The sequence below is a fragment of the Anolis carolinensis genome, chromosome 5, assembly GCF_035594765.1.
Source record: "Anolis carolinensis isolate JA03-04 chromosome 5, rAnoCar3.1.pri, whole genome shotgun sequence".
Classification (NCBI taxonomy): Eukaryota; Metazoa; Chordata; class Lepidosauria; order Squamata; family Dactyloidae; genus Anolis; species Anolis carolinensis.
In genome coordinates, this window is record NC_085845.1 from 6583178 (window position 1) to 6603641 (window position 20464).

General features: G+C 39.9%; 1 protein-coding gene across 1 annotated transcript in view; it reads right to left on the reverse strand.

Annotated features, from left to right (window-relative positions):
• Positions 1-20464, reverse strand: part of atrn (attractin) — a 210513-nt gene that overhangs the window by 104842 nt on the left and 85207 nt on the right. Inside the window, exons 11-15 of the mRNA XM_062981636.1 lie at positions 12134-12218; positions 8157-8374; positions 5045-5166; positions 2911-3049; positions 117-298 (exon numbers count right to left, since the gene is read on the reverse strand). Coding sequence (XP_062837706.1) covers positions 117-298; positions 2911-3049; positions 5045-5166; positions 8157-8374; positions 12134-12218 — 746 coding nt within the window. The remainder of the gene's footprint in view (positions 1-116; positions 299-2910; positions 3050-5044; positions 5167-8156; positions 8375-12133; positions 12219-20464) is intronic.

Below are 20464 nucleotides of genomic sequence, written 5' to 3' on the forward strand. Positions count from 1 at the left end.
TAAGGGGGACTGGCTATAAGAGGTACACAAGCCCCTTGCTGCAACAGTGGTTTTGGTGTACAATAAGGTACATAACAATCCCACATCACTCTGAGAAGAGCTTCCTGACCACTCACCGAGGCCTGGATCTTCTGCAGTTCCTTGAGAACGAATTCCACCTTCTTCTGAGTAGTGAGCGATGCCAGGGCGGCATTGTGGTTCCTACAGGTCAGCTTGGCGTTGTCATAGCTGTCTTTGGTGTTTGTGATTTTCAAACAAGAATTGCCAACTAGGTGCCACGAGGCCCCGCAGATGTTTTCTGTAAAACAAATAAATCCCCACAGATTTTTGCATTTGCATTAATAACCCATTGTAGGATAGTATCTAAAAGAATCGCTACCCTGAACACAATTAAGCTATTAATAAAAAACCAAATGGTACTAAAGGTCTGGCAGGGTTTTCTTGGAAGGAATTCACCATTAATACATGGTAGGAACAATGAGTAAGACCAGAGACGAGCAATGTGTGCCTTCTATGTGCTATTAGACAGCAATCCCAGCATCAACTAATCTGACTACGCAGCTTATTTTGCCTCAACAAAGGTGAATGCCTCAAACATCATTTAAAAATAGCAGCGATTGCCATCCATAAATCTGTCCCATGTACCCCTTTGCTGCCCTGATCCAAATGGACACACTAAAAAAGGTTTTCTTCCTTTTCTTGGAAACTGCAGAGCAAGGAGTGAGTTTTTGAAAAACACGTTAAAGCATAAATGAAACACTTTCACTGTTACAACAACCGTATATTGTGCGTTCCTACAGCACTGGAATAGAGGTGGGGTTGTTTTTTTCCCCTGGTATAGATAATCTCCAGGAGAGATGAGAATTGCAACCCAACAAAATGGAAAGGGTTTCTAGATGCCCAGCCTTGGCACAGAGACACACTTCAAGCTATCTGTGCCAAGAACTGTAGGAAACAGGACAAGCAATTGGTTTTTTTATAAAACGTAGCTTGTTTTGGACCCTAAGGAATGACTGAGGTATAGCAGAGGCAACTGACTTGTACAAACTTTTGTGGATTAATATTCGTAATATTCGTGTGGAAACCTTCACTGCACAGAAGCCGAGGAACCAAGTCAAGAAATAAAACTGCAAAAAGAGTGAAAACCTGTATAAATATATCACCAAGATTTGGTTGCATCCGCTGAATTGTATCCACTGATTTAGTCCATCATTAAATTGAAGACTGTCAGGCATCACAGATGAAAAATCGAATTTGAATAATACACATTTAAAATATAAACACTGGAAATCTTAGTCCTGATAATCTCTGGTCTGAGAGCATTAACCTTAGGAATATAATACTTTGCACCTGTGTTCCAGGGGAGGATAAGACCCAGCACTGGATTTGTCATGGGTGAATGGACCCTCACTGCTCTGTAATATCCCAAAGAGATTTGAAAGGAAAAGAGCTCAGACACAGATGGGTCTTCCTTCTCCTGTTTCCTGCCTGTGTGTAGTTTTGAAGAGGTAGTTGGCACAAGATAATCCCTGTACATTGGAATGCAGTCCACTGCTGCAGGCAATGAGCTCTGCCCTTCTGCCTGCAAAACAGATAGCAAGGTCCTTACAGGAGGGATGGGATAATTATCTGTAAAACTCCTTGTGTGACGAAGAGAAATCGCCAGCCTCTGCAAGTTTCCACTCTGAGAACATGACAATGAGTGCTTTCTTTTTCTTTATTGCAGTTTCTGTGATTTGCTCAATAGCATCTCTGCGCACATGCCCAGAGAGCAAGTCCATAAGGAACGGCTGCTTGGTCAACAAATTGCCAACAGCCCACCTGATTCTAAAGAGGGCAGGCCACGAGGCGGTTGAGCTACACCTCTCGCACATTTGGAGCAATAGAAAAATATGTTTTCACAAACACAGTAAGTCTTGAGAAGAGAAAATCTCTCATCTTGCAGGGGAGGAGATGAAATGACAGGTTCTCTCGCAGGCAGGAATGAGACAAGCAAGTACAGTATTTATCACACTTGCATTCAGATTTGTAGAAAAGCAAACTGGGTGTTGGGAGTATTTTGTAAACCGCAGTGAAAATAACAGCTGTGAACACATGCTCAGTTTCTTTCCTCTTCAATCACATGAAAATAACATCACACAGTTTCTGACTGGGTGAGATGCCTAAAGTCTTGATCCAGTCTTGGTGTTGTTTCTTAGGTGACAAGAAATATCACCCATGGAGCAGGGCACAACACAACTTCTCTCTCTTTGGAGTTAGTAAGGTAACGGAGGCACATACAAGTGGATGCTATGCTGAAGCAGAGCATAAAATAATACAGGCTGGGATTAGCATGCTATAGACCAGTAATGGGCAAACTTTGGCCCTCCAGGTGTTTTCGACTTCCACTCCCACAATTCCTAACAGCCTACCGGCTGTTAGGAATTGTGGGAGTGGAAGTCGAAAACACCTGGAGGGCCAAAGTTTGCCCATGCCTGCTGAAGACAAAGGAAAAGCTGAGGCCTTCAATGTATTTTTGTGCAATGGTAACAGGGTAGGTAGGGAAGCCTGCAGGGTGACCCAGCTCTATGATCGTGGCTCTTTTTCTCATCTTGGCCACTAAGGACAATTAGCTGCTAAAAGAGAGATAAATCCATTTGTAGTAAACCAACAGATGCAAGGAGGAAGCCAGGGGCTCCTGGTCTCTGATGCATTTGCCCGCAATCGCTTCCCTGTCTCTGAGGGAATTTTTATGCAAAGCTGACATGATGAATTTGAAACAGAAGCTGGCTTTTGAAAGGTATTGTACACAGCATGTATGAATAAATCAGTCAGTTTGCTCGTTCGGGGGGACAACACGGCTCCTCTCTCCTTGGAGGTGTAAAAGATGGGAGTAGACACAGGTGGGTGATATGCCTAAGAGAGACATACCAGGCAAAGCAATGCACTCTTGATTCCGGCCTTCCCACTGACAGTTCTGATCCAGGCTGCAGCTCTTGCAACTCGTCTTTTTGTTACAGTAAAAGGCAGGATTATCCTTGGAGCAATTTTCGAAGACAGTAATGGGAGTCTGAAATAGACAACAATGGGTAAGCCTTTTCCTTCATGACATACACAAGAAGTACCCACCTTTCTGCAAGGGCGGCAGCTGGCTAGATTTAAAAAAAAAAAACCTGAACCACTGAATGAACGTAGTGCCCAGAGTGATGCCAAAGCTGTCACAAGTGTCTAAGTACAAACACCTTCTAATGCAAATACAGTGTGATACTAATACAGGGGTCTTGTTTCAGCTACAAGGTGTGGTTCTTCACACATCATCAGAGCTCACAATGTGATCAGTTTTGCCACTGAATAGTTAGATGAGTATCCACGAGTGCCAAGCTTCCAGCGTGGAGATGGGTAACCGCTCACTGCGTTAATGTTTCAAAAGCATTTCAAGGTTGTAGTGGGATGAAGAGAAAGGCATGTAAAGGAGGCCAAACAATAATACAGTAGAGTCTCACTTATCCAACATAAATGGGCCGGCAGAACATTGGCTAAGTGAAAATGTTGGATAATAAGGAGGGATTAAGAAAAAAGCCTATTAAACATAAAATTACAGTAGAGTCTCACTTATCCAACATAAACGGGCCGGCAGAATGTTGGATAAGCAAATATGTTGGATAATAAGGAGGCATTAAGGAAAAGCCTATTACATTATCAAATTAGGTTAAGATTTTACAAATTAAGCACCAAAGCATCATGTTATACAACACATTTGACAGAAAAAGTAGTTCAATACGCAGTAATGCTACGTAGTAATTACTGTATTTATGAATTTAGCACCAAAATATCACAATGCATTGAAAACATTGACTACAAAAATGCGTTGGATAATCCAGAACGTTGGATAAGTGAGTGTTGGATAAGTGAGACTCTACTGTACATTATGATTTTACAAATTAAGCACCAAAACATCATGGTTTACAACAAATTGACAGAAAAAGCAGTTCAATACACAGTAATGTTATGTAGTAATTACTGTATTTACAAATTTAGCACCAAAACATTGCAACATTTACTACAAAAACAATGACTACTAAAAGGCAGACTGTGTTGGATAATACAGAACGTTGGATAAGTGAAGCTTGGATAAGTGAGACTCTACTGTAATTATATTTCCAAGCCATTTAGGAGCTCCCTAATTTTTTGTGTACAGACAACAGTCAACAGTTGCTAGGGTCAAAAAGCAGAAAACAGAGAACCCTGAAGATTGGGGTTTATCAGAAACAGGAACCAGTAACAGCTCTGGAAGCAAAGTTTTTACTCTTGGGACCCTCTGGAGGACACATGGACTGTCAAAAATGCCAACATTTAAAAAATAGGAAAAATAGGTCTGGCATTTGGGGTAAATGCTTCCCCTGCCATTTATTTAAAAGGTGAATTGCCGCTCCTCGTAATTTCCAAGAGAAACAATTCACTCTTCAAGAGAAGTGGGAACAAGGGAGTCTGGGGTGAAAAAAGAACACTTTTGGTGGCCACATGTGGCTCCAAGCCTTTGCTCACCCTTGAGTTATATGATAATAATGTGCCTAGAAGCTAAGTAACCAGGAAATTGCTATCCAGAATAGCTGTGTGACTTTATTCCCTGAAGTATGTTTTACCAATGCCATGATGACTGTATTCACAAACAAAACACTTCAATAGCCTTCCAGGAATCTCTACCCTACTTGTGAGAAAATTGAGCCTCCAGAAAGGTCTGGAAACATATAAGTAACCTAAAGGAGTGTGCCAGAGAGGAATTTAAATAACTAGTGGACAAAGAGCCTGGACAATGACTACCTCCAGCTTGCTCTATGTGACTCTATATGGAGGGAGGAAATACTGTGGAGTAGGCACTCCTCCCTCTCTCTTACTGCAGGTACCAAAATATTGGAAGTGCTAAACACAATAGAGGCAGCTCGCTCCTCACTAACAAACCGTAATGGCTTTACAAGTACAGCTGCAACTGCTGACAAGCAGTTTCTTTGCAATAAAAATGTGAGGGAGGTTAGGATTCTCGGGCACAAGAAGCGGGGGGAGTTACCTGGTCTTCTGAGCAGTTGCGATTCCTCGGCAAACACTGGTCAGGGCACCAATGGCATTGGTTTGTGTTGGCTGTACAACTGAAGCAGTCTGTGATCTGATCGCATTTTTCATGGTCTGTGGCTAAAGAAAAGGGGGGAGAGGCAAATCTGTGTGACCAAATACAGACATTTGGGGAGAGAGAGAGACAGTCAAGCTCTTTGCACATCGCGCACCAGCTAGAGACGCACGACTGAGCCAACAAGACTGACATGCAGTTTCGTCTATCTCACACATCAGGCCGCATATGGGTACTCTCGCATGACAGGAGGCCGCTCCATCCTCCCCTTGCTCATCCAGAGCTATTAACATGCAAGGTGGGGGCTTACAAAGTGGAGCCCCTCTTATGTTAGCAACATTTGGTATCCAGAGTACAGCAGTGCAGCCAGTGCTGTGTATGACCTTATGGTAGTAAACAGGAAAGAAAATACGCAGGATGTTCTGGTAAGGTTTTAAAAGGTAAAAACGTGATTTTATTGCTGCAGGTAATGCATCTGAGATCGGAATAGACAGAAAAAAGAAAGTTCCCTAACTTTAGTAGCAGAGTCCCTAGTACTGACTCCCATTTCTCTATGTGTAAGGTATCCTGAAGCAGAGAAGTCTCATGATGGTCCCTTTTCAGACAAAAGGTCATAGACAGACACCAAAGCCTTACGGGAAGAAGAGGGAAGTGACCTTGTCTTGCAAGCAGGAAGCAAAACACCTTGAGTTACATAGATAGATCTGGGAAAGAGGATGCTCCCTCTCCCCTTAACTGCTCTACATACAAGCATTGGTGCTTCTTCACTTCCAACACCGACACAAAAACATTCAAACATGTGAGAAGACCCACACAGGGATCTGAGGTGGCAACCACCAAGATACAGCTTTGCCCACCTCCTGAGAACTAGGCTTTCAATGTCATTTAAATCAAGGACTAGCCACACATAGAGCAAGGTGTCCTCTGGGATTATAAAAAGCTTTGTGATGCTTCCACACAATGCACACCATCCTTCATGTTTGATTTTAAGTACCAACAAAACCTGCACCTGAGAAAAGGTGTTCTTTTCTCACACAAAGCAAAGCATGACAAAGGTGGCACTTGCTGCTGCTGCTTCTGTGTGTTGCCTCCAGGAACAAATCCCACTCTCTTCACAACTGTCTGCCCACAAAGACACACTTGTGCAGATTGGTTCTTCCTAAACGCACAGCCTCTAGACCTATTTAGATCTTTCTTCAAAAGCACAACGCTCCAATTTTGCTTCTTCCCAGCCCCTGGCAAATATTTTCAGCTGCCCTTCTTTCTAGCTTTTCCAGCTGAACATTCTTCTTGAGATGAGGAAACCAGACCTGAACACACTGTTCCAAATGCCTCTGAGTTTATAAAGAAACATTTTTATATTTGGCTGATTGACTTTCAGCACCTTTTTTCACAAATTGCCAGCACTTTTTTTCATAGCTGCCACACTCTAAGGTTATGCTGTCACTGAACTTTCTGTTCCACACAAGATTTTTCTTGGTTCTTATAGGTAATTTACATTCCAATTCATGCACAAAACTGGGAGAATGAGTCCAAATTGCTTTTGGTGCTTTATACTAAGGATTATCCTGCCACTTTTCCACCCAGTCAATCAATACGGAGAAGTCCTTTCAGAGTATTTGAGAGTAATTTGGTGCTGCCCTCAAACTTGACTATTTCAGTGGCCATGCAGTTCAATTCTTTTACAGTAAAGCTCAAAAACATTCAGCAAGAAAGCAGGGGCTCTGCTATTCAGCTTCCATGTCCTAAGGGGACGTGTCTTCTTTATCCTAAGACTATCAAATGACAAAGGAACCTTGGGTGAAGAACTATGTTAATCTCTTTTGGAGATGTCCACATTCCTAGCATCTAGTGATAGGCCTCACTGACCATACACTGATAAGGCTACTGATAAAAATGGCTAGTAACTCAAACTATTTGTATTTTATGTACTTCCAAATACTTAGAGGCCACTTTTTAGGATCTAAGTCTCCCAAGGCAGCTTCTAACATGCAAAGCAGAGCCCCTAGATTGCATTTGTGTAATGCCAATCTTTACTCATGTAGTTTCGTGGGGTTTGTGCTAAACCACCCTTCTGCTAAATATCTACACTGTGCAGCCAACTGCCTATCTGTGAATGTCCTTGAATTTCCAAAAATCCCTCCTGAATCAACTGGAACATTGATAACCATAGCAAGTAATAAAGCATTAAACAAAATTCTAACCCCAAAGTGCATTTTGTGTTGTAAGTACAGCAAGGCCCTTATTCCACAGAGGTCCGTGGTAAGCAAATAGTATAAGACTAACAGTGTGCATTTGTGACTATATAAGACCTCAAGATAGTCTATTTCTGAATGCCAGCTGCAGGTGACACGAAAAGGAGGCTTCTATGCACATTATTAACTATGCACATTAACTTATAATTTTATTCTTTCATAGCTGCTCAGTCTCTCCACCTATGTAGTCGACAGAATTGTGCCTGGTGGTTGACTGATATTATTAACTGGTATAATATTCCTTTTATATTGTATTATTGTTTTTATCTTTTATACTATGAATTGTATTTATGTTGTTGTTTCTCTGCTTAATTATGTTGGTGGGGCTTCGCCCCATGTAAGCCGCCCCGAATCCCTGAGGGGAGATGGTGGTGGGGTATAAATAAAGTATTATTTGTTTATTTATTTTTTTATTTCCAGTATTTCTACCCCGCCCTTCTCCCCGAGGGGACTCAATATTATTATTCTATTCCCTCCATTCTCATGTATCTTCCAGAAGCAAACAGCCAGAAATATGACAGACCAACAGTTGATAGATGCTGCATATCTGTGAATGTTTCGAACACTGCTAACAAAAGATAATCCTCTAGTTGTAACAGGGACAACCATCAGTTCTCCAAATCGGATCTTCTCAAATGATCACATCAAAAACTGAAATTCTGAGGTGCTTTTTTATCCATGTACTTTACCATCTTACTACATACACACACCATACCAAAGAGTTATGAAATAGCTAGTGCAACATCAATGTCAAAAATGCCATGGGATGAAAACCCTTGAGGAACAATCTGCAAGCCTACCTGGTGAAGGAGGGCATTCCTCGATGACTTTCTGCTCTTGTTGTGCGGTGGCCATTTCCCACGGAAGGCACTGGGAAACGGAGGCATTCCACACGCATCGGAGGCCAGGCCCTGCCCTTGCGCAGGTGTCATTGCTGTACGCTTCGCAGCTTTCTGGAGTGTACTTCACAATGTCGCTTAGAAGGAGGCTATTGAAGCCTCCAAATATATACATAGCGCTAAACAAAAGAAAGCAGAAAAACAATTTGCTGCATGAAAATATACAAATACAATGCTACTTGTGCTGGATTGATGTGTGGCCTTCAAACAAGACCACAGCCTAGAAAATGTATATTTATATGTGTATTTATGAAGGCTTTAATGTAATTTAATTTTAAACTGAATTGAAATGTTATTGGAATTGTTGATACAGTAGAGTCTCACTTATCCAAGACTCGCTTATCCAAGGTTCTAGATTATCCAATGCATTTTTGTAGTCAATGCTTTCAATATATTGTGATATTTTGGTGCCAAATTCGTAAATACAGTCATTACTACATAGCATTACTGCGTATTGAACTACTTTTTTCTGTCAAATTTGTTGTATAACATGATGTTTTGGTGCTTAATTTGTAAAATCATAACCTATTTTGATGTTTAATAGGCTTTTCCTTACTCCCTCCTTATTATCCAAGATATTCGCTTATCCAAGGTTCTGCCGGCCTGTTTAGCTTGGATAAGTGAGACTCTACTGTATATGCGTTTTATATTATAAGGCACCCTGAGTCCCCTTATTGGGTGAGAAGGGCGGGGTAGAAATACTGTAATAAATAAAAATAAATAAAATCCCAGTATGACTATTACTGCAACACCCAATACTGTCCAATGTCCTTTCTCTTCTGATCACCCATTAGCCAGTATATATGTACCATATATACTTGAGTATAAGCCGACCCGAATATAAGCTGAGGCACCTAATTTTGCCACAAAAAACTGAGAAAACATTGATTCCAGTATAAGCCGAGATACCAATAAAATTACATTGAGACATCAGTAATTTAAATGTTTTTGAATCTTTACATCAAACTGTAATTTAATTGATTAAATAATTATTTTCATCTTCTTCAATGTAAATGTGCTTATGTATCCTTTTAATGATAACAGAGTGAAATAATAAATGTAATAAAAATAATAAAGGCAGTAAAATAATAAATGTAATAATAGAGTAAAATAAATGTATTAATAATAATAAAAATAGAGTAAAATAAATGTAAAAATAACAACAATAGAGTAAAATAATAAATGTAAAAATAATAATAAATAGAGTAAAATAATAAATGTAACAATACCAATAATAATAGAGAAAAATAATAAATATACCATATATACTTGAGTATAAGCCGACCTGAATATAAGCCCATCAGGACCCTCACCCGAGTATAAGCCGAGGAGCATTTTTTTCAGTCCTAAAAAAGGGCTGAAAAACTAGGTTTATACTCGAGTATATACAGTACTTCCAATTCCATCAGCCTTGGACAAAACCTAATACTTCAAAAACCTGCCAACTGGATTTCCCAATCGACTTAAATCTAAAGTGATATCTAGATTTATATTTATACCGACCTACCAATTTACAGATATACAGACATACATATATGTTGCAGAATGATTTCTGATTGAAGGATCCCTTTTCGTAATGTAGGAGGTGCATAGGGCATACAGAATCCCCCCAAAAAACCTAGCTCAGCTTTACAAGCACTGGAGACCAGGACCTCAAAAAAAGCAGACTTTTCAACTGAATCTGTGAAGTGTGGAAATGGCTTCTTTAGGTATTTTAAGGCAAAAAAAAGCCACCTGTGGCTGTTCAGATTAAGTGACGGGTGGCTGAAGTCAAACATGGCCCAGTAGATACAAGAAAGAGTTCAGAAAAGGGCCACGGGAAACACAGAGAAGCTGTGAATGGCTTTCGCCCAAGAGGAGAAGATTTAAGAGGGGGCTCTCCAAGAGGCGATAAAAGCATGTTGTTATGATAGGAGGTACATTAGCTAGCGAATGGGGTGGAAAAGCTGAGCTGGAAACTGTTGTTCAAAGCAAGGATGAAGGCAAAACTCAATGAGCTAAACAGTTATGTTTCAAAACTAGTAAAAGTGTGCTTTCTCAATTAACCCATGGCACTCATTATTGTGGGGGGATAATGCTAAGGAAGCAAGCACAAGGGACAATGAAGAAGAGAAACTGCTCAACAGGTAATGCATTCTCTACATGGATATAATGCTTCCGTGTGAGAAGAAAGCAACCAAATTGCATACGGTTTGCATATCTACTGTGGAAATGAGGACAAGGGAGGAAGAGCTAATATATAAATTACAATCTATGCAGTTTGGATGTCTGACCCCACATTGTTTTATTTTATCTCCATGAACTCAGCTTAAACTTATAGCAATCCTATGAGAGACTTTGAGAACCTTCATGAGCCCACCTCAGATCTTGCAAACACAGAACATCAATGGCTTCCTTGATGGAGTTGATCCATCTGTAATGTAGTCTTCCTCTTTTCCTACTGCCTTAAGATTTATCTTTTTAAGCTAAATGGTTCCCACACTAAATGGTTATTAGTACAGAAAATCTGAGTTTCTAAAAGCAGTCATGGAAGCATTTTCAGTGAAAGTCCTACGAATATCCTCATTCAAACATCCATGCCTCTGAGAATCCTCAGAGGGGCCTGTGCCAGTTCCTTCCTCCGAAACATAGCCGACAGCATATGGTATCTATTGGCAGGCTCCCATGAAAGTACTAATCAGAACTGATCCTGCTTAACTTCAAGGATCAAATAGAATCTGGTGCCTGTAAAGTATTTTGTCTATTAGCATAAAAAAATCTTGATGCAAAGAACATTACAATAAAAAAATGCCTTTGCATCTTTGTACAAAGGATTTCAATTTAAGCCATCTCAGAGCTCCAATCTCACCAGGATTAAATATGGTGCTCACTGCTATCTGACAGCTAAATCAGCTGTCAGAATTCAAGATGCAACTGAAGACTTATCTCTTTCAACAAGTCTATCCAGACACTTTTACATTCACATTTAAAACTGAATTTTAAATTCACATTCTATGTCTATTGTGTTTTAATCTTTGTCCTATGTATTTGAACACATGTATTTTATAGAAATATGTTTAATATGTGCTTTTTATTGAATGTATTTTATTATGACTATATATTTTAACTGATGTGTCCCACTTCAAGCCATAAGAAGAGGCAGGTCATAAATAAAATGATTATTATTGACACAAAGACATAGTATGACACAGCAAATGAGATATATATGCTGGATTTAATTATTATTATTATTATTATTATTATTATTATTATTATTATTATTATTATTATTATATTTATTATGACACAGCAAACAAGATAGATATGCTGGATTTCATATCACAAAATCACAAGACGAATTATTATTATTATTATTATGACCTGCCTCTCCCTTATGCTTGAAGCGGGACACAACACAGTTAAGCTAAATTATCATAATAATAAATGCAATTTAAATTATTATTATTATTATTATTATTATTATTATTATTATTATTATTATTATCTCCACAACTGTCATAACTGTCTTGCTTTTCTTTCCTTCTGTGCAATATGCGACTTTCCAAATAAGCATCAGATAATATCTGCCACAATTAACTATGTTAACAATGGCTGATAAGAACTGAATTCCAATATGTCTTGAGATCCATAAGTTGTTTAACCTTGATCCTCAGCAATATTAATACAAAGCTTTGATAGCCACAAATAGTTGGTGGCAGTTGTCTCAAATAGTAGGGACAAAAGCAGGGCTTCTGATCTTGTCCTTAAGAGTCCTACAGCTTTCAATGTGCTCCGTGGCCAGATATTCTTGAATAGGAGCATGGGATCCCTTCTCCCCAGGCCTCCCTTGCTTCCAATCATACAAACACAAACACACACCAGGTGTTTTGGCTTCTTACTTGTTGTGCAGCACCGCCGAATGTCCAAACCTGTTGATATCGTTGGGAAGATCGGGTGGAGAAAGCACAGACCAGCGGTCACAAGCTAGAATTAGATAAAACTCAATTTCAGTAAAATTCTGTCTGGCATATTAATTCGCATCTTTAGTGCAAGAACGTATCACATTATTTTATCAAAATACAGCTTCTCAAATTGAAATGTAATGTAAATAACAGAGGAACCACCTGAGCAGTTCTAAAGATGATAACACTTTCAAGCATCTCAGAAGATGTAGCCAAAACTTACACAAATGCTCTCCTGGATTCCCAGGTTATCTCCTACCACCACAACACACAACAGCCTTCCAATTCCTTATTTAAAAAAAACCTATAAGCCGCCAGAAAGAGTGTGTGTATATGTTTCTATGTCTTTATGGCGACTGCATGAATGCCATAAGAATTTTTCAGGCAAGGAACCTTCAGAGGTGGTTTTGGTAGTTACTACCTCCGAAATAGAGCCTACAGCACCTGGAATTTGCTGGCAATCTCCCATCCAAATATAATAACCAGGACTGACCTACTTAGCTACCAAGATCAGGTGGAATCTGGTGTCTTTAGAAAATATAGGTCATTAGCACAAAACCACATATAGATGTAATCAAGAAAATAGCCTTGCATCTTCGCATAAAGCGTTTCTATTTCAGAGCTGCAATCTCAGACATACTTATCAGGAAATAAGACTCACTGAACTCGTTGGGGCTTACGTCTAGCAAAAGTTGTTCAGCTTGAAGTTGCAATTGTCAATAAAGTTGACCTTCTGCATGTGCAGGTTTTGATCTCTACAGATTTGATTATTCACAGAGCTGATTAAAAATGTCTCTCTGGGGATCTCTACATCCGCCAATGAGATGGACTGGTAACTTCCAGCAGATATTGGCCACAGAGTCATGCTGCAGGACCTAGAAATTCCTAGGGATGTGTTCTCATGGATTTAAAAAAATGTATGGTTTTTCATTTTTGCAAGGGTTTTGTGATCCTAACGCTAACGAATGAGAAAGGTGGTGTAGAGCAGCGGTTCCCAAACTGTGTTCCAAGGAACCCTAGGGTATCTCAAAGGCATCATGGGGATTCCATGCAAAATCTTTAAAATCAAACTTAAAACAGATTTTAAGATAAAACTGCAAAAGGCCAACTATTTGATTTACAGTCACTGTAAGAGCAATTTTGTGCTACAGATGTTGCTATTAGATAGTTATGTAGTTACTGGTTGCACATTTCAGCGTTTTACTTGCCACCTGAACAAGAACGATTCACACTTAGTTGATTTTTCAAATTGATGCCACATTTTCTTTTGCAATTTTTTCCTTTCTTGTACAGTTTTTGAGATAAAAGACATTTGGGATATTGGAATAGTATTCATAAAATATTAAGAGTAAAATTTACTCCAAATCTAGACATTATACATAAAATTGGGAAATATGTTTGTGTTACACTATGTAACAAAATTTGAAAAATGTTCTGTTCCTGGTTGAAAGTGTTATTTCCTGTTTAATTGTGCAGTACTTACTTTGAAAGTAGTTGTTATACTCCAGACACTTCATTTTAGTGGCTGCCACAAACTAAGTTGAATTGGTTGAGACTCAATGAGATATTCATTGAAGAACTAGAGCAAAATGTGCTCCAGGATGTCCCTCCCGCAAATATAAGGTTTTGTAGTTTAATTAACTGTTTCCATGTTTTTATGACAAAACCAATTAGGAAATTACATTGATAACCCAGGAACAAAAATCATGTTACATAATATTATTGTAAAATAATTCAGAATATATTTTTAATTTAAAAAATCCAAAATAGAAAAGGTTTGGTCTAGGATATGATTATTACTGCAATGTATAGAATCATAGAATCCTAGAGTTCGAAGAGACCCCATGAGCCATTCAGTCCAACCCCCTGGCCAAAATGCAGGGAAATCACATTAAAAGCTCCCCTGACAGATGGCCACCCAGCCTCTGCTTAAAAGCTTCCAGAGGCTGGATGCCCATCTGTCGGGGGTGCTTTGAATGCGATTTCCTGCTTCTTGGCAGGGGGTTGGAGTGGATGGCCCATGAGGTCTCTTCCAACTCTACTATTCTATGATTCTATGAAAGAAGGGTCTTCTACCACAATCCGGTGCAGAGAGTTCCACTGCTGAACAGCTCTCACAGTGAGGAAGTTCTTCTTAATGTTCAAGTGGAAGCTCCTTTCCTATAGTTTGAAGCCATTGTTCCATGGCGTCCTAGTCTCCGGGGCAGCAGAAAGGAAGCCTGCTCCCTCCTCCCTATGACTTCCCCTCACATCGTGATACATGGTCACTATGTCTCCTCTCCACTTTCTCTTCTGCAAGCTAAACATACATAAGGAATGGAAATAAAAAGAATATAAACAAAAAATAGACTTTCTGAAATGTATAAGATGAACAAATTGCTTTTAATGTGAACCAAAGGGTAAAAGAAAATGCACTGGAAACAGTAGAAGGTGGTTAATCAACAAGCCTTTGCGTTCAGCAAATGGGATATCATTGAGCTAGAAAGGGAGGCTTTGCCTTGTAATCCTTTAGACCTTATGAGGATCTATGATAACAGTGTACAAGTTCCCAGCCACTTAAGTTAAATCCTCTGTATAAATCAGATGAAATTTGAGGACTGAATGAGGTATCGGAAGAATGAAACAAAGGTTCAGTCTGCTCTAGTAAAAGCGGAGCCTCTAGAAAACCCTTCCTAGGCTCCCAGCCCAGACACAAAGGCAGAGTTGGGCCAATAGTCATCTGATGGGAACCCAGGAGAGCAAATATACAGACAAATCTTGTGTTACCGCTCCTCCTTCCTCTATTTTGGTTTCTGTCAGTTTCACAAGTTGGCTCCTATCTCCGAGGCACAGAAACCTCTGGAGGCAAAACGATAGCGGCATCGCCAGTCCATCAACTCCAGCATAGCGCCAAATCACACGGAGCGCAAGGCAGGCTTGCAAACACATTTCAAACGATGGCTTTGTCAGGTCAAACAATTCACAGGTGCGGCACCTTAACAAAGATCTGACATGCCATCTTCAAGCTACCATTTTTTAAAACATATTTTCAAAAGGTTGCCTGGCTTGCGGATGGTGGAGGAGAGAAATCATTTGAGAAAGCTAAGGGAAATTATACCCGAAAGGGCACTTTCTTCTTGTATGTTTTGGGATGAAATAACAGCCAGAAAACCAAAGGGCTGGAGAGAGAGCCACCTTGAGAAGACCTGAGCTTGTGGCCTGCTGTTAAACCCCATCTGCTCAGCGGAGCTTCTAAGAGAGGAAGCCAAGGGTGACCAAGGGAGACGGGCGCAAATCCTTGGCCCAAGAACACTTCTCATCAATTCTGTCGGCTGTTTCGTCTCGGCAAATCCCCAAGGCAGGTAAAATACACACATGTGCAATAAAAAGGAGCCCTTTCCAAGAGGGGATGCATTGTGGATACTGCAAGGCATTTTAAAGGCTGGGACTTAAGGAAAGGCATTCATGATGTGGTCTCATGAACAAAGGTGTGTCAAATGTCCAGAAATCTAGTAAAAGATGTGGGAGAAGCCATTCCCTCTTTCACCCTCCCTAAGAGTGATAAAAATGTAAGAATGTGAATAAACAACTGTGTATGTGACAAGTTAAAAAATAATGTCTCCTTTAAGGTTGTTGTGTGTTTTCTGGGCTGTATGGCCATGTTCCAGAAGTATTCTCTCCTGACATTTCGCCCACATCTATGACACCTCACAACCTCTGAGGATGACTGTCATAGATGTGGGTGAAACGTCAGGAGAGAATACTTCTGGAACATGGCCAGACAGCCCGGAAAACATACAACAACCCTGTGATTCCGGCCATGAAAGCCTTTGACAACACAATGCCTCTTTTAACGGAATCTCCCTCTTTAATGTGTTGATTTGTTTAGTGTGTTTTTAGCCTCATTATTTTTACTGTTTACTAGGGTATATACCCAGTGTTGCCTGGATATCGGAGGGGCCACTGACCCACTATTCTCTCTTCTTCCTCTTGCATTTTTCGCTTCCCATCCTTTTCTTTCTTCCCCCTTCCCTTCTTTCCCTTACTTCTCCTTTCTCTTTCTTTTCTTCCTTCCTCCCTTCCCTTCATACACGTCACTTTCTTTCCCAGTGACATCATAGAAGACCACTTCACCTAGCAACAGCCTTTCTGGTACAGAAAAACAGACAGACTTTGACTTGTACGTATTATATAAAGATACTATTATTGCTTAAAATACTCGCAAATGCACCTATCATCACAAATAGACCAACATCGCAAATGCGCCTGACATCGACAAGGGAGAAGGCATTTTCTGTGGCTGCCCCAACCTTGTGGAACACCCTCCCAAAAAAAATTAAAACAGCTCCCTCCCTTTCCTCTTTCAAGAACCAATTGAAAGCTTTCCTGTTTAGACAGGCCTTTAGTAAAGGAAACTAAGTTGGAGTGATAAGAAACACCATAATGTTTACAGATTGAACAAAGTCCAATATGATCTGACATGATGCCACAAGAATGTGAATATATATTACTGTTGTTTTAAACTGTTTATTTTATGATGTTTTATACTTATTAGTGATGTACTTGAATTGTTGTTTACATTATTTTAATATGTTGTAAGCTGCTTTGGATCCCATGAGAGAGAAATGTGGGATATAAATAAAGATTTATTATTATTATGTTATTGTTATTGTTATTATTATTATCAACACAACGACGTTGTATGGCACAGCAAACAAGATAGATATGCTGGATTTCGTTTCGCAAAACCACAAGTCGAACACTTCCCAAGTGTCTAGGACTGTGTGATGTATTTTCTGATGATGCGTGCAGATCCCAGTAGGGTGGCCTTTTGCAGTTGGCAGATGGTGATTTTGTCAATGTCTATTGTTTCCAAATGCCGGCTGAGATCTTTTGGCACGGCACCCAGTGTGCCCATCACCACCGGGACCACCTGTACTGGTTTCTGCCAGAGTCTTTGAAGTTCAATCTTGAGGTCCTGATAGCGGCTGAGTTTTTCCTGTTGTTTTTCATCTATGCGACTGTCACCTGGGATGGCAACATCAACGATCCAAACCTTGTTCTTTTCCACAACTGTGATGTCTGGTGTGTTGTGTTTCAGAACTTTGTCAGTCTGGATTCGGAAGTCCCACAGTATCTTTGCGTGCTCATTTTCCAATACTTTTGCAGGTTTGTGATCCCACCAGTTCTTATCTGCTGGGAGGTGGTACTTGAGGCATAAGTTCCAATGAATCATTTGGGCCACATAGTTGTGCCTCTGTTTGTAGTCTGTCTGTGCGATTTTCTTATAGCAGCTGAGAATATGATCAATGGTTTCGTCGGTTTCCTTGCACAGTCTGCATTTTGGGTCATCAGCTGATTTTTCAATCTTGGCCTTAATAGCATTTGTTCTGATGGCTTGCTCCTGGGCTGCAAGGATCAGGCCTTCTGTCTCCTTCTTCAGGGTCCCATTCGTGAGCCAGAGCCAGGTCTTCTCCTTATCAGCTTTTCCTTCAATTTTGTCAAGGAACTTTCCATGCAGTGTTTTGTTGTGCCAGCTGTCAGCTCTAGTTTGTAGTGCGGTTTTCTTATACTGGTTTTTTGTCTGCTGTGTTTTGAGGAGTTTCTGATTTTTGACTTCAATCAAAGCAGGTTCTTCACTTTGCTTGACATATTCTGCCAGGGCATGTTCTTCTTCTTTGACTGCTTGTTTTACTTGTAAGAGTTATTATTATTATTATTATTATTATTATTATTATTATTATTATTATTAAGTCAGATAAAGCTTTTTGTACATTGTCCTGACTCCTTCATGTTGAGAGATGGATAAGAATATTTTAACAAATATGTTTTAATAAACAAATAATAAACAGTAGCAGGCCTATGTACTAGAAAACCTGTATGGGTCAGCATCAACATAATTTTGAAGATTAAAGAAGAATTTTGCGTATGCATAAAATTATTTCAAAGCTAACCCTTCTCAGAATAATTTTGCCTGGATCAAGCAGTTCTCTAGCATTTAAGGCCACAGCCCTCCATCATAGGTTTGGCCAATGCCTACACCATCATGAGGGTTACTTCAAATCTAGTGATTGTTTCCCATTTCTTTTGTCTAAAGTTCGGTCTGAGAGCGTTAAATACTCAACTACTGAATGGGTAAATATGCTGTTCCCATTTTTTAAAAGGCAGATCTAAGGGTGGTGAGCCAAAGCTCTCAATGGTCTTTTTTCATATTCCTTTTTTTTTTCATTTAGTCAGCCAAGATGAAAGCTGAGAGCTGTGAGGCCAAGGAACATATTTTGGTAGATTAAGAGGAGTATTTGGAATGTGTTGACTCTGTGCTCTCTTCTCCCCTCTTTTGCTGGAAATCAACTAGAGGAGGGAAAAGCTAATGGTTTTGAAATTACCAAGAATTATTTCCTTCCTGACCTTTGCATCAAGCCAATTTGAGATTTACAGCTCCGAAACCTACCAGAATGTATCCCTCTGACCACGTTCCCCTGTTCTCGGGGAAAAGCTCTCCAGTATATTTCAATAAACACTGCAAGCCAAGGGCTGCGCAATCAGCAGCTTCGTTATTGTGAAGGGCCTTTGATGGCTGGAAGGAGTTCCTTAAAAACACATTCGAGGCTGGGAAGAGAGACACCAAACTCTTCCACAGAAGAGGATTAGCAAAAATGATTTGCAGCGTTACAACGTGTAGGGAAAAAAGAATCATTTGAGAAGCCTGGGAATTATGGCAAGGCTTTCATAAAAAACCTAGGGAGAGTATTAAGAGATGATCTGGATTTTATTTGTCTGTGTATAAACTGATCCTCATCCTGTATAAGAAAGCAGGACTCGTGTCATGGATTTGTTGGATGCTGCCCTCTTCTGGTGATTCAAGATGTAGCTGTGCTGATTGATCAAATGAGGTCCCTATTTGCATGAGAATGTCTCCTAGGACAGCAATTTCGCACTGCAAAGAATGGCAGAACTGTGAAAAATCCTGCTCATATGGAAAGCAGGACCCACGCTAGTCCCAGCAATCCCTTCTGCTCCTGTATGTTGTACAATAAGACCCCAATAACAGAAGAACCCATATCCACTGTTTCACTCCACTCAGGAGCTAAAGGGGTCTGTCTGTCTCTCTAGGGCTAGATCTACATTGCTATATAATACAGATTATCAAAGCAGATAATCTACATTATCTGTTTTGAATTTGATTATATGGGTCTACACTGCCATAAAATCCAGCTCGAAGCGAATAATCTGGATTTTATATGGCAGTGTAGAAGGATTCTAGGAATCTAGGGGGGCGGGCTGTCGTGCAGGCTGGTGAGCAGCCTGCTGCAATAAATCACTCTGACCATGAGGTCATGAGTTCGAGGCCAGCCGGTGGCAGGTGAGCACCCGTCAATTAAAAATCCGTCAATTAAAAATAAATAAATAATACCCCTGCTCGTTGCTGACCTAGCAACCCGAAAGATAGTTGCATCTAACAAGTAGGAAATAAGGTACCACTTATAAAGTGGGGAGGCAAATTTAACTAATTTACAACATTGGAATGAGGAAGTGAGGAAGTGCCATCACAGTGGATGATGAAGCAGCTGCTCCCCCTGTGGCCAGAATGGAACATCCCCTCAGGAGAAGGTTAAATTGCCTCTGCGTCTGTCTCTGTCTTGGTTCTATGTGTATATGGGCATTGAATGTTTGCCCTATATGTATATAATGTGATCCACCCTGAGTCTCCTTTGGGGTGAGAAGAGCGGAATATAAATACTGTAAGTAAGTAAATAAATAAATGTGTGTGGGCCACCAGGCAATTACATGATGCATTTGCCTTGGATATTATCATAAGATTTTTCAAAACTACAATAGGAACAAACGTCAACTGTTGGGATTTAAGAATTAGAAGAACATTAATAAAGTAGAAGTGTGGTTCTATAGTACTATGTAAAGGGAATGGATTAATAAGGGGCAAAAATCAACAGACAATTAGTATGAGGTTCGCAGTATGGTTTCTGTAGTTATTTGTTAGTGTAGGCATGTATTTGGTTTATGTTTGGGCTTTTGATATAATTTATAATATGTCGTAGTGGCTACTTTAATAAATGCTTAGTTTTAAGTTTTGTCTTGGTTCTTCTGTTATTTTTTCTTTAGTCTCTGAATAAAAAATTAGTCTTTAAAAAATAAATTATGAGAGTTGTGTTGGAGAACCTAGCAATTTCTCTAGGAATCTCTGGGTCCCCTGACACACCTCTAGAGCATGCTAGGACCAGAAGTCATATAATGTAATGATGTTCAGTTATATCTGCAGTTCCATGTAAC